Below are 14,884 nucleotides of genomic sequence, written 5' to 3' on the forward strand. Positions count from 1 at the left end.
TTTTCAAAGTTAAAAAAAAAAATGATAAAAGCTTTAATATAAATAAAACTATTGTTTTAATAACAACAGAAACGCCTTATATATTCTATATATATAAATTCGTAAGGATTATCTCACTTTAAAATTTGAGTTTAATAATCTAAAGTTTTTTTTTGAAACTGAGTCGAGAACTGTGCGTGTGAATGTGCGAATTTTCACCGATTAGCTGTTAGTTGCGCTACTTGGTAAAATTTACTATGTTCACAATGTTCTTAACTTATTCCTAATTGTTCGTAGTGGAGTTTCTAAACAATGTAATTGTTTAAAAAAAAAATAGATTTAACTAAATTATCTTATAATTTAAACATCGAACCAAATCACCAACTCTCAGTCATGGATTACTCAATGGAACGTTTGGTGCCGCGTAGGCCCTTGTACCAAACTGCGGCAAGTCCCGGTATGGATTCTCATATTACTAAAAACCATTTGGAAATAAATCGTGTATTCGAAAAAAAATTTCACTATCAGAAGGGACGGGATGAGAACAGTTGGACATTACCGCCACCGAGAGAATTGCTTGGTGAATTTTATCAGTTTGAATCACTGCAGGAGCTGAAAATCAAATTGAATGATGTCAAGTGTAAATTGAATGACTATGCACTTGAAGAATGGAGCCAACATACGCGACGCCAAGACCCCACAAATGAAATTCCATGGCGACTTAAAAAAGAAACCAAAGCTGAATTTGTTACTGTGGCTTGGTGTAAATTCTTTGAATGCCTGCATGCCTTTCCGCTTGTAAAGGGTCCAAAACTAAATTCATTGCATTTATGCGAATTGCCGGGAGCTTTTATAGCTGCTTTGAATCATTATTTGTATTCAACGTATAAGCGAGAAGAGGTAAGGAAGTTTTAAGGCAAGTAAAAAATATTTAAATCATGGCTTTTTTGTTTATGGACAAATAGGTTCAATGGCGTTGGCTCTCCACTACGCTCAATCCGTATTATGAAGGCAATCCTACTGGCGGCATGATTACAGATGATCGCTTTATGTTTCACACTTTTGATAATTGGCTAATGCATGATGATTTTACTGGCAATATTATTGATCGTGCACATATTGAGCAAATGCAGGCGAAATGCAAAGAACGTTTAGGCAGCGATGTTAACCTCATTACTGCGGATGGTTCTATAGATTGCGCTGATACGCCAGATTGTCAAGAGGAAGTTGTGGCAACGCTCCATTTCGCCGAAATCACAGCTGCTTTAACTATATTGGCGGAAGGTGGCTGCTTTGTAGTGAAAATGTTTACGCTTTTTGAATCTACAAATGTTTGTAAACTCTTCTTGCTTAATTGCGCCTTTGATGCAGTGCATGTCTATAAGCCTGCTACTTCGAAGCGTGGCAATTCAGAGGTGTATGTCATATGTATTGGTTATCGTAAGCAAACACCTCACTTGAGCGAGACTTTACAATTGATGCTGAAAAATGTAGAATGTGCCAATATACTACCACTATTTCCCAAATCTTCCTTACCAAAGGATTTTCTGCTACAGCATGAGATATGCGCGCGTCTCTTTATGAATTTACAAATTCAATCTATCGAATCAAATATTCAGGCATATGAGATTAAACCTACACGACGTCAAATTACATATAAACAACAATTACGTACTGCTATAGCAAATGAATTCTACAGACGTTATAAGGTCTACAACATTCCAGAAAAAGATAAGATTTTATATGGCTACCCCAAAACTGATGAAATCTATCAATCTGCGCCTTTCTGTAGAGGCTCATACTCCGAGCGTGAAATGGCAAAGATTACTTCTCTGGAACAGCGCATATTTGAAATACACTGTGCATTGAATTTTTTAGAAAAATCATTAGATAATACGCATGATTTTGTGTATGAAGAAGTTTCAGCCAAAACTGCAACGGATTCTCTTGATGTACTACGTATATATCGTGGCGCTCCATTTGCAGAATTACATAGCAGCATGTTTGCTCATCCCTATATAATGCAAATGCATCAGAAGATGAAAGATATATTTGGGTCTGATCCCATATCCATTATCAAATATATATGTGTTGTGGATGGGAAGGAAATTCCACTAAGCGATAACCACGTTCAAAGCTCTTCCCGCCATCAACAAGAATTATTTTTAAAACTTTTTGATGCTATTTGCGAAAAGCCACCAAGTCAACTAGTTTTTACTAACAATGCATTTTTAACACACCTTTCAGTATCTATATTACTTTATTTGTCCACATACATTTTCGAGCGTTTAACGTTGTGTGGTGAACCTCATTTCCAAATTAAGCTGCACACCAAGAGTTCTAAGTATACACCAGAGCAAATGGATACATTGAAAAGGTTACAAACTTTGCTCGCCGACGATCCAAATGTGTTATGCGTTATGCCTATTAAAAATTTGCATCGTAACGAATTCGCAAAAGCACTTCATAGTTATAATAATCAACTGCTTATGAAGAATTTTAAGTTATTCGTGAAGAACTAAAATTATTTAACAATAAATATAATTGAATTTTTTACAAACTTTGCTCGCCGACGATCCAAATGTGTTATGCGTTATGCCTATTGAAAATTTACATCGTAACGAATTCGCAAAAGCACTTCATAGTTATAATAATCAACTGCTTATGAAGAATTTTAAGTTATTAATTTTATTAAATTATTTAACAATAAATATAATTGAATTTTTTACGCACTAGATTGTTATTTCAAAAAACTCTTATTACATTCAATTGAATTCCAGTTAAGCTTAGGTTAATATATTCCATTTAACTAACAAAGGAGGAGTTCGGAAGTGGTAAGATGATACCAAGCCCAACCTCGAAAATTGCGAGTCAAGCTCATAAAGGCTAAAGAACAAGGAACGAATTCACAGAGCATTGCAGCCTAAAATAGTCACATGTCCAGTATGGCATCCTATCTTGGAACTTCTGTCGGTATAAGTAAAAAGCGGATTACACTGCTGAGTAGTTTATTCGCGAATATAATTTATTAACCTGGGAATTACTGGCATATGCTGATGACATTGATATCATCGGCCTAAACACCCGCGCTGTTAGTTCTGCTTACTCCAAACTGGAAAAAGAATAGGTAAAGATGGGTTTGATGGTGAATGAGGACAAAACGAAGTACCTGCTGTCATCGAGCAAAGAGTCAGCGCATATGCGCCTTGGCAACCACGCTACTGTTGGCAGCCATAATTTCGAAATAGTAAAAGACTTCGTTTATTTGGGAACCAGCATCAACACTAGCAACAACATCAGCACTGAAATCCAGCGAAGAATAAATTTTACCAATAAATGCTATTTGGACTAGGTAGGCAATTGAAAGGAAAGTCCTTTCTCGACGAACGAAAATCATACTCTACAAGTCACTTATCGTACCCATCCTGCTATATGGGGCAGAAGCATGGACCATGACAACAGCAGATGAAGTGGCTTTGGGAGTGTTCGAGAGAAAAGTTCTTCGAAAGATTTATGGACCTCTACGCGTTGGCGATGGCGAGTACCGAAGAAGATTTAATGATGAGCTGTACGAGCTATACGCAGACATCAACATAGTCCAGCGAATTAAAACGCAGCGGCTGCGCTGGCTAGGCCATGTTATGCGAATGAAAGATGATGCTCCGGCCAAGAAAGTGTTTCTATCGGAACCCGCCTATGGAAGCAGAGGTAGAGGGCGGCCCCCACTCCGTTGGAAGGACCAGGTGGAAAACGATTTAAACTCCCTTGGTGTGACCAATTGGCGCCGGTTGGCGGAGCGACTGGCGCGCCTTGTTGGACGGCGATAACCGTTTAGACGGTTAAGCGCCAATTAAGTAAGTAAGTAAGTAACCTAGGAAGAGGAAAGTGTATGAGTTCAAATTAAAGTTAGAGCTTAATAACATACAATTTATGTACACTCTATTACAATGGAGTAGTTTTCCCAACCTAATAATTCATTGCTTTATCTGTCTACATCTAATAGAAATAGAAGTGAGAAGAAAGAAAAAGAAAACTTAACGACCATCGCACTCATTTCGTTGACTTGCATGTTATAACAAGAAGCCCGTGATTCGAAATTGGTGCTCTACGGTCACCAAACAAACGTGACCTAAATACCAGAAAAAAGGAGTTTACTAAGTTACAGTCCTTAGGATTCCGCGTAGAGGGTTCCACAGAAACAGATACCCTCTTACTATGGGTGCAACAGCTTACCAAATAATTTTTCCAAGGGAAAATGTATCGTTGTTGTTGTTGTTGTTGATGTAGCAGATCCGGTTCGATCCGGTAACACAGCACCATTAAGGTGCTAGCCCGACCATCTCGGGCGATTTATATGGCCACATTAAACCTTCAGTCCATCCCTCCCTCCCCACCACCAAGTTGCATGAGGAGCTTGGGGTCGCCAGAGACTAGTCTGTTAGTGAATCGACATTCGCCGCGGGTAGATGAGGTTGACAATTGGGTTTCATTCCGTTCTAGTCGTTTCGTCGGAGTGGTCGTGCGGGTCATCGTCGGCTCAACTGCAATTTGTCGGGCTTTTTTAGTTGAGCCGAAAATTTAAATAGGCCTCAAGGTTGGCTTTGTGCTTCCTTCTGGCTTTTCGGCGGAGTTGGGAGATGCAGGGCTTCACTGACCTGGAGTCAGATGGTGGTTGTCGGATCGTAATGGGACTGTTTGGCACATGGCAACAGGCCATATACTGGAAATTATTAAAATTCTTGGAATTATAACGGAACAAATTACGGTTTATAATGGACAATTGATTGCTGAATAAGCAGCTCGTGTTAAAATCTATGCAATACTCAGTGCATAACTACATTAAATTGCAATTGTGATTGCAAAAATTTTGAATTCACTTTTTGTGAACATTTATTAATAAATTCGACAATTTGATTATAACATGGTGTGGTGCCATTGAAACACCAATCTCAATTTAAATTACGAACAATTACTACCCAAGGCAGTCGGTTCTATGTACCGGAGCGACTCGGGATTTTTCCCGACCAACGACTGTCATTTCAGTGTGACCCCAACTAATTTGTTTCGTCCCTCCCACAAATTGTCATCCTCCCAGCAGCTCTTTGCAGCAGGACTGCTCCATATTCTCTTACTCCGGGAAGGCATCGAATCCAATCCGGGTCCGTCTCCTGACCCCGGTCCTGAGAAATGGTTTTGCTGCATCTGCCGGAAAAGAATCTTTTTAGGACGGTCATACTCTGTTCAGTGTGTCTCGTGCAAGGGATGGTTGCATTGGACAGGTTGTTCTGGGCTTGATCCCAAAACCCGACGTCCACGTAACTTTTATAAATCTTTTGTGGCTCCTTGCTGTTCACGCCCAAGGGCGTCCCGTAGTCTACTCCTAAGTGCCCCCCCCCCCCCCCACTACTTTCCAGCAGCCCCGCTGCTCAGCAAGCCACAACAAGTACCCGCTGCTGCTGCGCCCCACGGCGCCAACAACTCAAACAGCTGATACCACTCATAACTACTACCTTCGTAGTAGAGTTGGTAGCAATGCTGATCATCAGCCCCTGCCCCCGTCTTCTCCCCCCTCTTTTCCGGCAGCAATCGTGCAGGTCAGGGAATCAGACTCTTAGTCCCTACCTCCGTTTGCACCGTCTGCCAGCACAGAATATATAGGTTTGCGACATCCGCCCAATGCAGCTCCTGCCTTGGGTGGTGCCACTTTCCTAGATGTTCTGGCCTCCGCGACGGCAACCCCCCGACGGGTTTCATCGCGCCATGTTGCCAGGTCGCAAACCCAAATCATCCGGGTACCCCAATGCTTTCCCAAGGACGCCCAGTCCCAGGGCCACAACAGCAATTGCGTCCTGGCCTTCCACAACCCAGGCGTAGTCACCCATCACTTACCCCCAGAGTGGCGACGTCTCCCCTTATGCACTTCAGAATTCTGCAGTTAAACTGTAATGGACTAACTGGGAAGATTACGGAGATAGTCGATTTCATGAAGCGGCACAACATCCGCATTGCTGCGATTCAAGAGACTAAACTCACAGCAAGATCTGCATTGCAGACCTGCTCTGGGTATAATGTCCACAGGAAAGACCGCGAGAGCGGAAATGGAGGCGGTCTCGCGTTTATCATACACCACTCTGTGCAATATTATATATTTGATCCTGGCATCGACCGCAGGGACAATGTCTTAGAACGTCAAGGTCTATCTGTCCCGTCAGGCGATGCAAACCTAGAAATCATCAACATCTGCATCCCTCCTGCCACCTGTTGCCCCAGTGGATACCGCCCTAATATCAGGGCTTTACTCACTGGCAACAATCGCATTATCTTAGGCGATTTCACTGCCCATCATGATCTATGGCATTCAAACTTGCGGGCGGACAGTAGGGGTGAGATGTTGGCGGATCAAATAGAAGAAACGACGTTCTGCACAATAAACGGAGACGCCCCCACACGTATGGTAGGAAGCTGTCACAGCTCGCCAGATATCTCAATCGTGAGCGCAGAACTCGTAAACTGCGTCAGCTGGCAGCCGATGGTAACATTGGCATCCGACCACCTGCCCATACTTATTTCGCTTAAGCGTAACGCCGACTTCATCGTCACTGAAAACCGCACTTTCATAAATTTCAAAAAAGGAAAGTGGGAAGAATATAAATCCTTTACAGACAACCGCTTTACTGCCCTCCCTATCCCGACTGATGCCCGCCAAGGGGAGCGTGCCTTCCGTAAGGTCATTAAATCCGCCTCGGCACATTTCATTCCCGCCGGGAGAATTCCCGAAATACGGCCCCACTTCCCGGCGGAGGCCGCAAACTTAGCGAGAAAACGTGACCTTATAAGACAGCTTGATCCAGGCGACCCTCAAATAAGGGATATAAACCAACGCATCAGATTGCTTGTGGATGAACACAAGCTGGCGAAATGGGAGGAGCACCTAAGAGGTTGTAACCTCTCTACCGGTGTGGGTAAACTTTGGTCCACCGTAAAGTCCCTATCGAATCCGACTAAGCACAAAGACAAATTTTCCATGGGATTCAAGGGGTTGTGTAGCGCAATATATAGCTTCTCCAACCCAATTGTCAACCTCACCTTCTAGCGGCGAATCCCGTTTCACTAACAGACGAGGCTCTGGCGACCCCAAGCTCCTCAAGGAACTTGGGGGTGGGGAGGGAGGGATGGCCTGAAGGTTTAATGTGGCCATATAAATTGTCCCCGAGATGGTCGGGCCAGCACCTTAATGGTGCTGTTACCGGAGCGTATCGGATCTGTATCCGACAAAGGACCATCACATCGATAACACTCCCCAAAGCCTTCGGGGAGTAACCTAATCGCTACAACAACAACAACAACAAATGTTCCATCGCCTTTGGCGACAAAGTGCTGTCGGACGCGAAAAAATGCGCGAGCGCTTTCTGTCGACAATATATAATGCATCCTACGGTCGACAAAGATAGACGGAGAGCCAATAGACACGCACATAAACACAAATTCAGCGCGTCAACAATCACCATCACCGCTAAAGAGGTTGAGGACGCCATTGGTCGTGCTAAACCATCCAAAGCAGTGGGCCCAGACGGCATAGCCATGTCGATGCTTAAAAGCCTAGGGAAAGAGGGTTTCAAATATTTAGCGCATGTCTTCAACCTGTCTCTTTCCACCTTTGTCATACCTGAGAAATGGAAAATGGCCAAGGCGGTCCCGCTACTAGAGCCTGGGAAACCAGCTAACATAGGTGAGTCGTGTCGTCCGATATCTCTCCTATCGCCAGTGGCAAAGACGCTTGAAGCTCCCTTATTTCCAAGCAAATTTGCAGCTAGCTTCAGAAAACTCCACAGCACTACCACCGCGCTAAATGCCATTAGCACCCAGATAAATTGCGGTTTAAATCAATACCCCCACCAAAGAACAGTACTCGTAGGGCTAGACCTATCAAAAGCTTTTGATACGGTCAACCATGGCTCGTTACTGCAAGACCTGGAAGGGTCTACCCTTCCCCCATGTCTTAAAAGGTGGACCGCAAATTATCTGGGTGGTCGGCAGGCATCGGTGCAATTTAGAAACGAAACATCAAAACCAAGGAGAATTAAACAAGGGTGCCACAGGGTGGTGTCCTATCCCCACTTTTGTTTAATTTCTACATATCTAAGCTAACTTCACCACCGGAAGGAGTCACAATCGTTTCCTACGCCGATGACTGCACAATAATGGCCACAGGTCCAGGCCCAAAGATCAATGCGCTATGCAATAAAAATAAACGGCTACCTCCCTGATCTCCCCAGTTTTTTCGCCTCGCGACACCTGGCATTATCACAGACTAAATCTTCCGCGACCTTATTTACAACATGGACGTCCCAAATGTCGACCATTTTGAACATCCACGTCGATGGCACTACGCTACCGACTGTCATACAGCCCAAAATCTTGGGTGTGACGTTTGATCAGGATCTACATTTTGGTGAGCACGCAGCCGCAATTGTTCCGAGAATTCAGAGCCGTAACAAAATCCTCAAATCCCTCGCTGGCAGTACTTGGGGAAAAGATAAAGAAACGCTCATGGCTACATACAAAGCAATTAGCCAGCCGATTACGTGCTACGCGTCACCCATATGGTCGCCAAGCCTAAAAATTACCCACTGGAAGAAACTACGGGCCTGCCAAAATACTGCTCTCAGAATCGGCACGGGCTGTCTTCTTATGTCCCCAGAATACCATCTGCATAATGAGGCGAGAATACTCCCCATCAGGGAGAGAAATGAGATGCAGACCAAACAGTTCCTGTTGAATACCCAGAAACCTGGGCATCCCAACAGACATCTGATTGATGAACCAGCACCGCCTAGGGGCTTAAGGAGTCATCTCCGTAAGCATTTTGAGGAAATACGGCTCCTGAGAACCCAGCCGTATGAAGTGGAAAAACACAAGCAGGTCCTTGGTGAACTCCATAAACAGGCGTCGGACCTTTATGCCGGGAATTGCCTGTGAATCCAGTACTTAACGAAAATTATCCAAAACTCGCGGAAGAGGAACGCATACTCCCCAGGGAAACGCGTGTCACTCTTGCTCAACTTCGTTCTGGATACTGTAACAGGTTAAACTCTTACCTATCCAGAATCAACCCCGACATACAAAATATATGCCCCGCTTGCAATGTGTCCCCACATGACACCAACCATCTCTTATCTCTTCAATTGTAATGTGGAACCAACGCCTCTTAACACCCCTTTCCTTATGGTCCACCCCTGTTGAAACGGCAAGTTTCCTTGGACTCCCGTTAGAGGATATTGATGACAATTTGTGATCGGTCGCGGCTATTAGGTGGGCGAGCATTGCTACAACAACAACAACAACTAAAATTGATATCAATTCGCAAGCTGCTACTCGTGGTTCTGGGCTCTATGGTATTACCATTGTGTACTAGCTGTGGAAAAATAAATATTAAAAACTTTACTGATTTTGTAACTGGCGTGGGGCCATGAAAAACCTATTGAATTGAAAATATTGTCGGTTTTATGAAGATCTTAAGAATCCCTACCACAGAAATTATATCTCCAAAAAAAAAGAAGAAGAGAAGCTATATATTGCGCTGGCAACCTGAAGGGTTGCCCTACACAGCCCCTTGAATCTGGTATTTTAGTCGCCTCTTACCTACCGCGGGTATATTCTGACCCCCAAATCCGCTGAGGGTATCGTAATGACGCCTTGTGCGATTTTAGGTACCGCCGCGCCTAGTGAGCAGCACAGCAACCAACCAAAAGGCTCGAGATATTAAAAAAATAATCAATTTTCTGGCTTGTGTCAGAACGTGCTAGTACCACAGCGTACCTTATTCACAGCTTGCAGGGCACTGACCATATCCGTAACACTTCGCTTAGCTCTCGGAGTGAGTTTCTACAACAGCATGAGCATGCAACTTAACGTTGAAAGCAGATTTGTTGCCTACTTTGCGGAATTCGTTGCGATAGGATATTTAAGAGAGCGAATTGACTTTCGACGCTCTTCTGGTCACTTCTAATAAAGATATATGTGACCCGGTCTATAAAAAGGTGGCTTATGACTCAAAAAAAATTACTACTACTAAGAAACTGAAGAAATGCATTGTTTATCTTTAACAGCTGTTTCTCGCAATTTCTTTTTTGAGTCGTAAGCCACCTTTTCATAGACCGGGTCACATATATCGCCTGCCAGCTCTCACTGGCACTACACGTTAAGTGGCCTACACGTTATGGGACAATGTTAGATCTGCAATTAGGAAAAAAAATCATTTCCTCGGCAGTCGGGCAAGTACCATAAGATTCCAGTAGCGGAGCGTAGAGAATCCAAATCTTGCAGAGGACTGTCGACATCGGTAACATTCAACTAAGTTATCGGGATATTTTTGCATTTTAGGGATGTTCTGTGTCGTCCTTTTAGCATATAATTTGACTTGTAACGTCCAGTTGCCATGTATTGGCTTCATTCAAGAGACGAGATAGATGAAATCAAAAATACTTAAGAAAAGGCGCCTCTCGGTAGTACGGGGTTATTTATATGTAGTTTTAGAGGAGCTGACACTGCGTCATGGAAATGCTAATTTGTTAACGTCTACTAGAATATGAAGAAGGCGTTTCTTCTAAGTAGAGCTTATTAAAAAATAAACATTAATTAGCTACTTTCTACTTGTTTAACATATTATTTATTACACACCTTTAAGTCACAAATGTTTACATTAAATATTGGGCAGACAGTGGTTTTCAGATCCCAAGTGGCATTACAAAGTTGACTTGACTCCGCTATACATAGTTTAGTTACAAATGTGTCAAACGTACATAAATATAGATGACGACTTATTTAAGTGAAACGTGGAAAATAATATGCATATACATATATTGTACATATGAATATAGTTGACTCTTTATGTTGATTTTTTTTGTCGTTAGTCATTTAGTACCTATTTTATGTAGCAAAACCATGTGCAACAGCTTTTTGACTTGCTTTTTCCATTTCCATTAATGTATGTATGTATAACCAATAATTCTACCTCCAACATATTGCTATTACAAATTCTTTACAATATACAAATGTGTTACGCTTGTAATAGAACACTCTTCTGCAAATGCTAATTTTATCTATGTCGGCATTTATGTATATGCTATGTAAGTATTATGTTATATATTTATAATTTTTTCTATTTGTTCCACTTGTAATTTATTTTTATTTTTTAATAATTTTTGGCAACGCACTTTTTTCTCTAATCTGACGGCCGTTTTTCGCTGTTTTTCCTGGTATGCTCTTCAGCATTCTTTATAAAACGTTTCCGATCCCGCAAATACTCTTCAGCCAAATCTGCACGCAATGGATGCTCGGGTTCGGGATCGTTGATTAGGGCAATCAATGCTTGCACCACTTGATCTGTGCGTGTTGCAGGCTTCCAATTTTCTGTTGATATTATTGGTAAACAAACTTGTCCCTTCTCATCGATATTGGGGTGATAGATTTTTGTTTTAAAGATTATCTTTGGCGGTTTAAATGGATATTCTGCTGGAAAATTGATTTCAATGCGAAATGCACCTTTATTATACGGCGCATTGTCCGGCACTATTAAGCCGGTCCAACGTAATAGATTTTCCTCGTCTGCATTGATTTCTCGGAAAGATTTCAGACCACATGCCTGCAGATCGGTTAGTTCTTTGCGCAACCTACGCGGAGCAGTCATTTTGTTTTATGCGCGTGCAATATATTTTGTATTACTCAAATTGCACTATTTAAATGCAGGAACTAAAATTTTCATAAAATATGTTTCACAAATTTTGCAAAAATTAAATATTTCCAGAAAAGATTTTCTTCTGTCGACTTTCTTTGTTTTGGGTGTTTATTTCGCTGACTATTCTTACCTTTCCTCGGGATGTCAATAAAACGTCAAAGCAACGATAGGTTTGTTCGGTCGGTTATTAAAGCTGCAGTCAGAGGTGCTGTATCGTCAACCCTATCGGTAACCTTATAACAGCTGATTCGACCCACCTTATGAGAATCAATGCAATCGATTATTGGTGACGCTAAAGTCTTAACCGTATCGTAGCCAACCAATTGGTTTTTGATTTAGCGTCGTAACGATAAACAGATGATTACGTTATGGATATGACTACAGCGATACGACAAACGGCACCTAAGGCAAGGTGCACACGAGGCTACGCGTCATAGACGCGTACAAGATATTTCATATAGCAACAATTTCTCTACGCCTCAAGATCTGCACACGAAGCTAGTTTCGAGCGTCGCTACAAAAAGCAAACAATTATTGAAAAAAAATAAAAAATTTAATTTCTTCAGCCATATCCGTCCCCGAAATAAAAGGAAAATAGGTATTAAACGTTATGAAAGGCAATTTTAAACCACTGCGGACTAGAGAAAAGGGTGATTTCTATTTCCAACACTTTTTAGCCTTTTAAACGCTTCAACAATGTCTAACCAAGCTGTTGTGTAGTTTAATACTCTTTTTCGCTTTGGTAATATACCTTTCACGCACTTTTTTTAACTAAAGTAACATTTTTTAACTAATTACACAAATTTGCATACAAAGAAATGTAAAAAAACATCTTGTTCTTCCTTTTTTTTCAAGCGTACGTACGCTCAGCGACCAATATTGCTGTACGCTTAGCTACACGAAAATTTTATGCTTTGTCGCTTTCATGCAGCTGACGCCTCCTATGCAGCTCTCCATTCAAATATATATGTTCGGTATCAAAGCGTATAAATTTCGCCTGCAGCGTCTATGACAAGTAGCCTCGTGTGCACCTTGCCTAATTGGTTTAAGGTTACCGATAAATCACCATTGTCTGCAGCATTAGGCCGAGGCACATGGATGGTAATTAAAATTAACAAAAAATCTCTAAGTTAAAAGAAATCTAAGTGAAATATAGAAAACAATTGTGAATTCCGGCAGCGGCACATGGATAATTCCGCTGCCCCCTTTTGCCTCTCTCCACCGTTTGCTTCTCTCCTCCAATTAATTACCGCGATGCCCCTCTACTCCTTTGATGTTCAGCCTTGCACCGTCTCTATGCTTCCCCAACCCATGGTATTCAGCCATGAATGAATGACTAAAGATGCCGTAATGCCACAAACGTGTCTTTGTAATTTAATTTAGGAAAAAGTTACTGTCAAATGACGTAACGCTTTTGAAGTTTTCGGTTTCCTTAATTATTATTTTTCTTTAAATTTTGACGTGTTTTCTAAACGGTCACAAATTTAAATTTTGTAAATTATTATTTTTTTTTTGCGATTGCTATTTTCAAATCGGGTCTTGTATCAAAAAATGAAGTGCTTTGTTAAGGGATGTGTAAATTCCTATGAAAAGGACAGTTCAGCCATCTCCTTAGCCAATTCTTCAGCGACCATATTCAGTAAATGGACCACTCAAATTTTGGAAATATTAGACATCCACGTCGATGGAATTAGGCTTCTAACTGTTCCACGCCCGAAATTTTGGAGGGAGACTTCGATAATGACCTACATTTTGGTGACAATGTAGCCGCAATTGTATCTCAAGTTCAGAGCCATAGCAAAGTCCTCAAGTCCCCCGATGGCAGCACTTTGGGCAAAGACAAAGAAACGCTGTAACTAGCTTTGAAGCAACTGGCCAGCCGATTGTAGGCTACGCGTCTCCAATATGAACACAGAGCGAAAAAAAAACACTGGAGGGAGGCCTGTCAAAACACCGTGCTCACAAGAGGCGGAATAGTGTTCATCAAGGAGAGAAACGAAACGAAGAACAAATAATTTATGCTGAAATCTCAGAAACTTTGCCATCCTAACAGACAACTGATGGAAGAGCCAGGGACGTAAGAAGTCACTTCTGTAAGCACTAGAAGAAATCCGTCACACAAGAAGCCTTATGAACCAAAAGAGCATAAGGAAGTCCTTCAGAGTCATCTTCAAAGAATCGGTAAGTCCTATGACGATAAGTGCCCGCCGAACCTCGTTCTCAAAGTCCAATAACCGAAACTTGTAATTGAGGAAAGCAGAATCTCCAGAGAGTCACTTTGGCACAGCTTCGATCTGGATACGTGAATCATAGTGACGACTGACGGCGCCCAATACTGAAGACTCCTACTGTGGAGGAAAGGACATTAATCTTTCGCAATTTGGAGCGTTGTGAACTTTTTGTCGAAGTTTTTTGATATGTAAATTTATAATTTAAATTTAAATTTCCTAATGCAAAAAATACCAATAAAAATATAAGTCAAATAGATTTGTTTTTTATTGTCCTCTTTTATTACATTTTACTCCATTTCAAACATACTTCAAAAGCGTGATGTCACAGCAAAAGTTTCACTTTTTGTTGTTGCCTTTAATGCGAGATCTGTTACTTGGTTTATGGTATTCAACACTATCCCGGCTTGGTGTGCCTGTAAACTGTTTACTTTATTTACAACAATTGTTTACGTAAACCAGGCATGCTTAACCAACGAACCGATATCATTTCGTTACGATAATTAACGTTAATAAACGAAACAAAGTCATTTCGTTTCGTTTATTAACGTTAAAAACGTCAAATTAGCGAAATGATTTCGTTTCGTTTTCTGCCATATCAAAACGAAATCAAATCGTTTATGTTGATTATTAATTTAAAACTATGCTGGCAAAGCTGATTGATGGCGGAGTCATTAAAGGTGAAAGCATTCGCCAAGCTGATTGCAACTTTTCTCATGAATTTTGACAGTACGAACATTTCTCAGAGTATTTTTGACATTACCACCAACGAATTACACAAACAAATTACATGGAGTTTGTGTGTGTATGTGCCCTCGTTGTTACCACCTTACGGCTTCACCATGGCTATAGCATTGCCAGCACAATTCAAACATAAAGTATCACGTTTTTGTTAACGTTTTTAACGTAAACGAAAGCTTTTCGTTTCGGTTAAAAACGA

The 14,884-nt window shown here is 41.5% G+C and overlaps 2 protein-coding genes across 2 annotated transcripts; one reads left to right on the forward strand and one right to left on the reverse strand.

The window, feature by feature from the left end:
- Nucleotides 1–71: 71 nt before the first annotated feature.
- Nucleotides 72–2,716, forward strand: aft (adrift). The gene is made up of 2 exons (XM_067776348.1): nt 72–879; nt 945–2,716. Exons 1-2 carry the CDS (start codon nt 373–375, stop codon nt 2,499–2,501), a joined length of 2,064 nt encoding a protein of 687 aa, XP_067632449.1. The 5' UTR covers nt 72–372; the 3' UTR covers nt 2,502–2,716.
- Nucleotides 2,717–10,622: 7,906 nt separating this feature from the next.
- On the reverse strand, nt 10,623–11,852 carry Ubc10 (ubiquitin conjugating enzyme 10). Its single transcript, XM_067776350.1, has one exon. It carries the CDS (start codon nt 11,666–11,668, stop codon nt 11,204–11,206), a length of 465 nt encoding a protein of 154 aa, XP_067632451.1. The 5' UTR covers nt 11,669–11,852; the 3' UTR covers nt 10,623–11,203.
- Between the last annotated feature and the right edge of the window lie 3,032 nt (nt 11,853–14,884).

Source organism: Eurosta solidaginis, chromosome 3 (genome assembly GCF_040869045.1).
Source record: "Eurosta solidaginis isolate ZX-2024a chromosome 3, ASM4086904v1, whole genome shotgun sequence".
Classification (NCBI taxonomy): domain Eukaryota; kingdom Metazoa; phylum Arthropoda; class Insecta; order Diptera; family Tephritidae; genus Eurosta; species Eurosta solidaginis.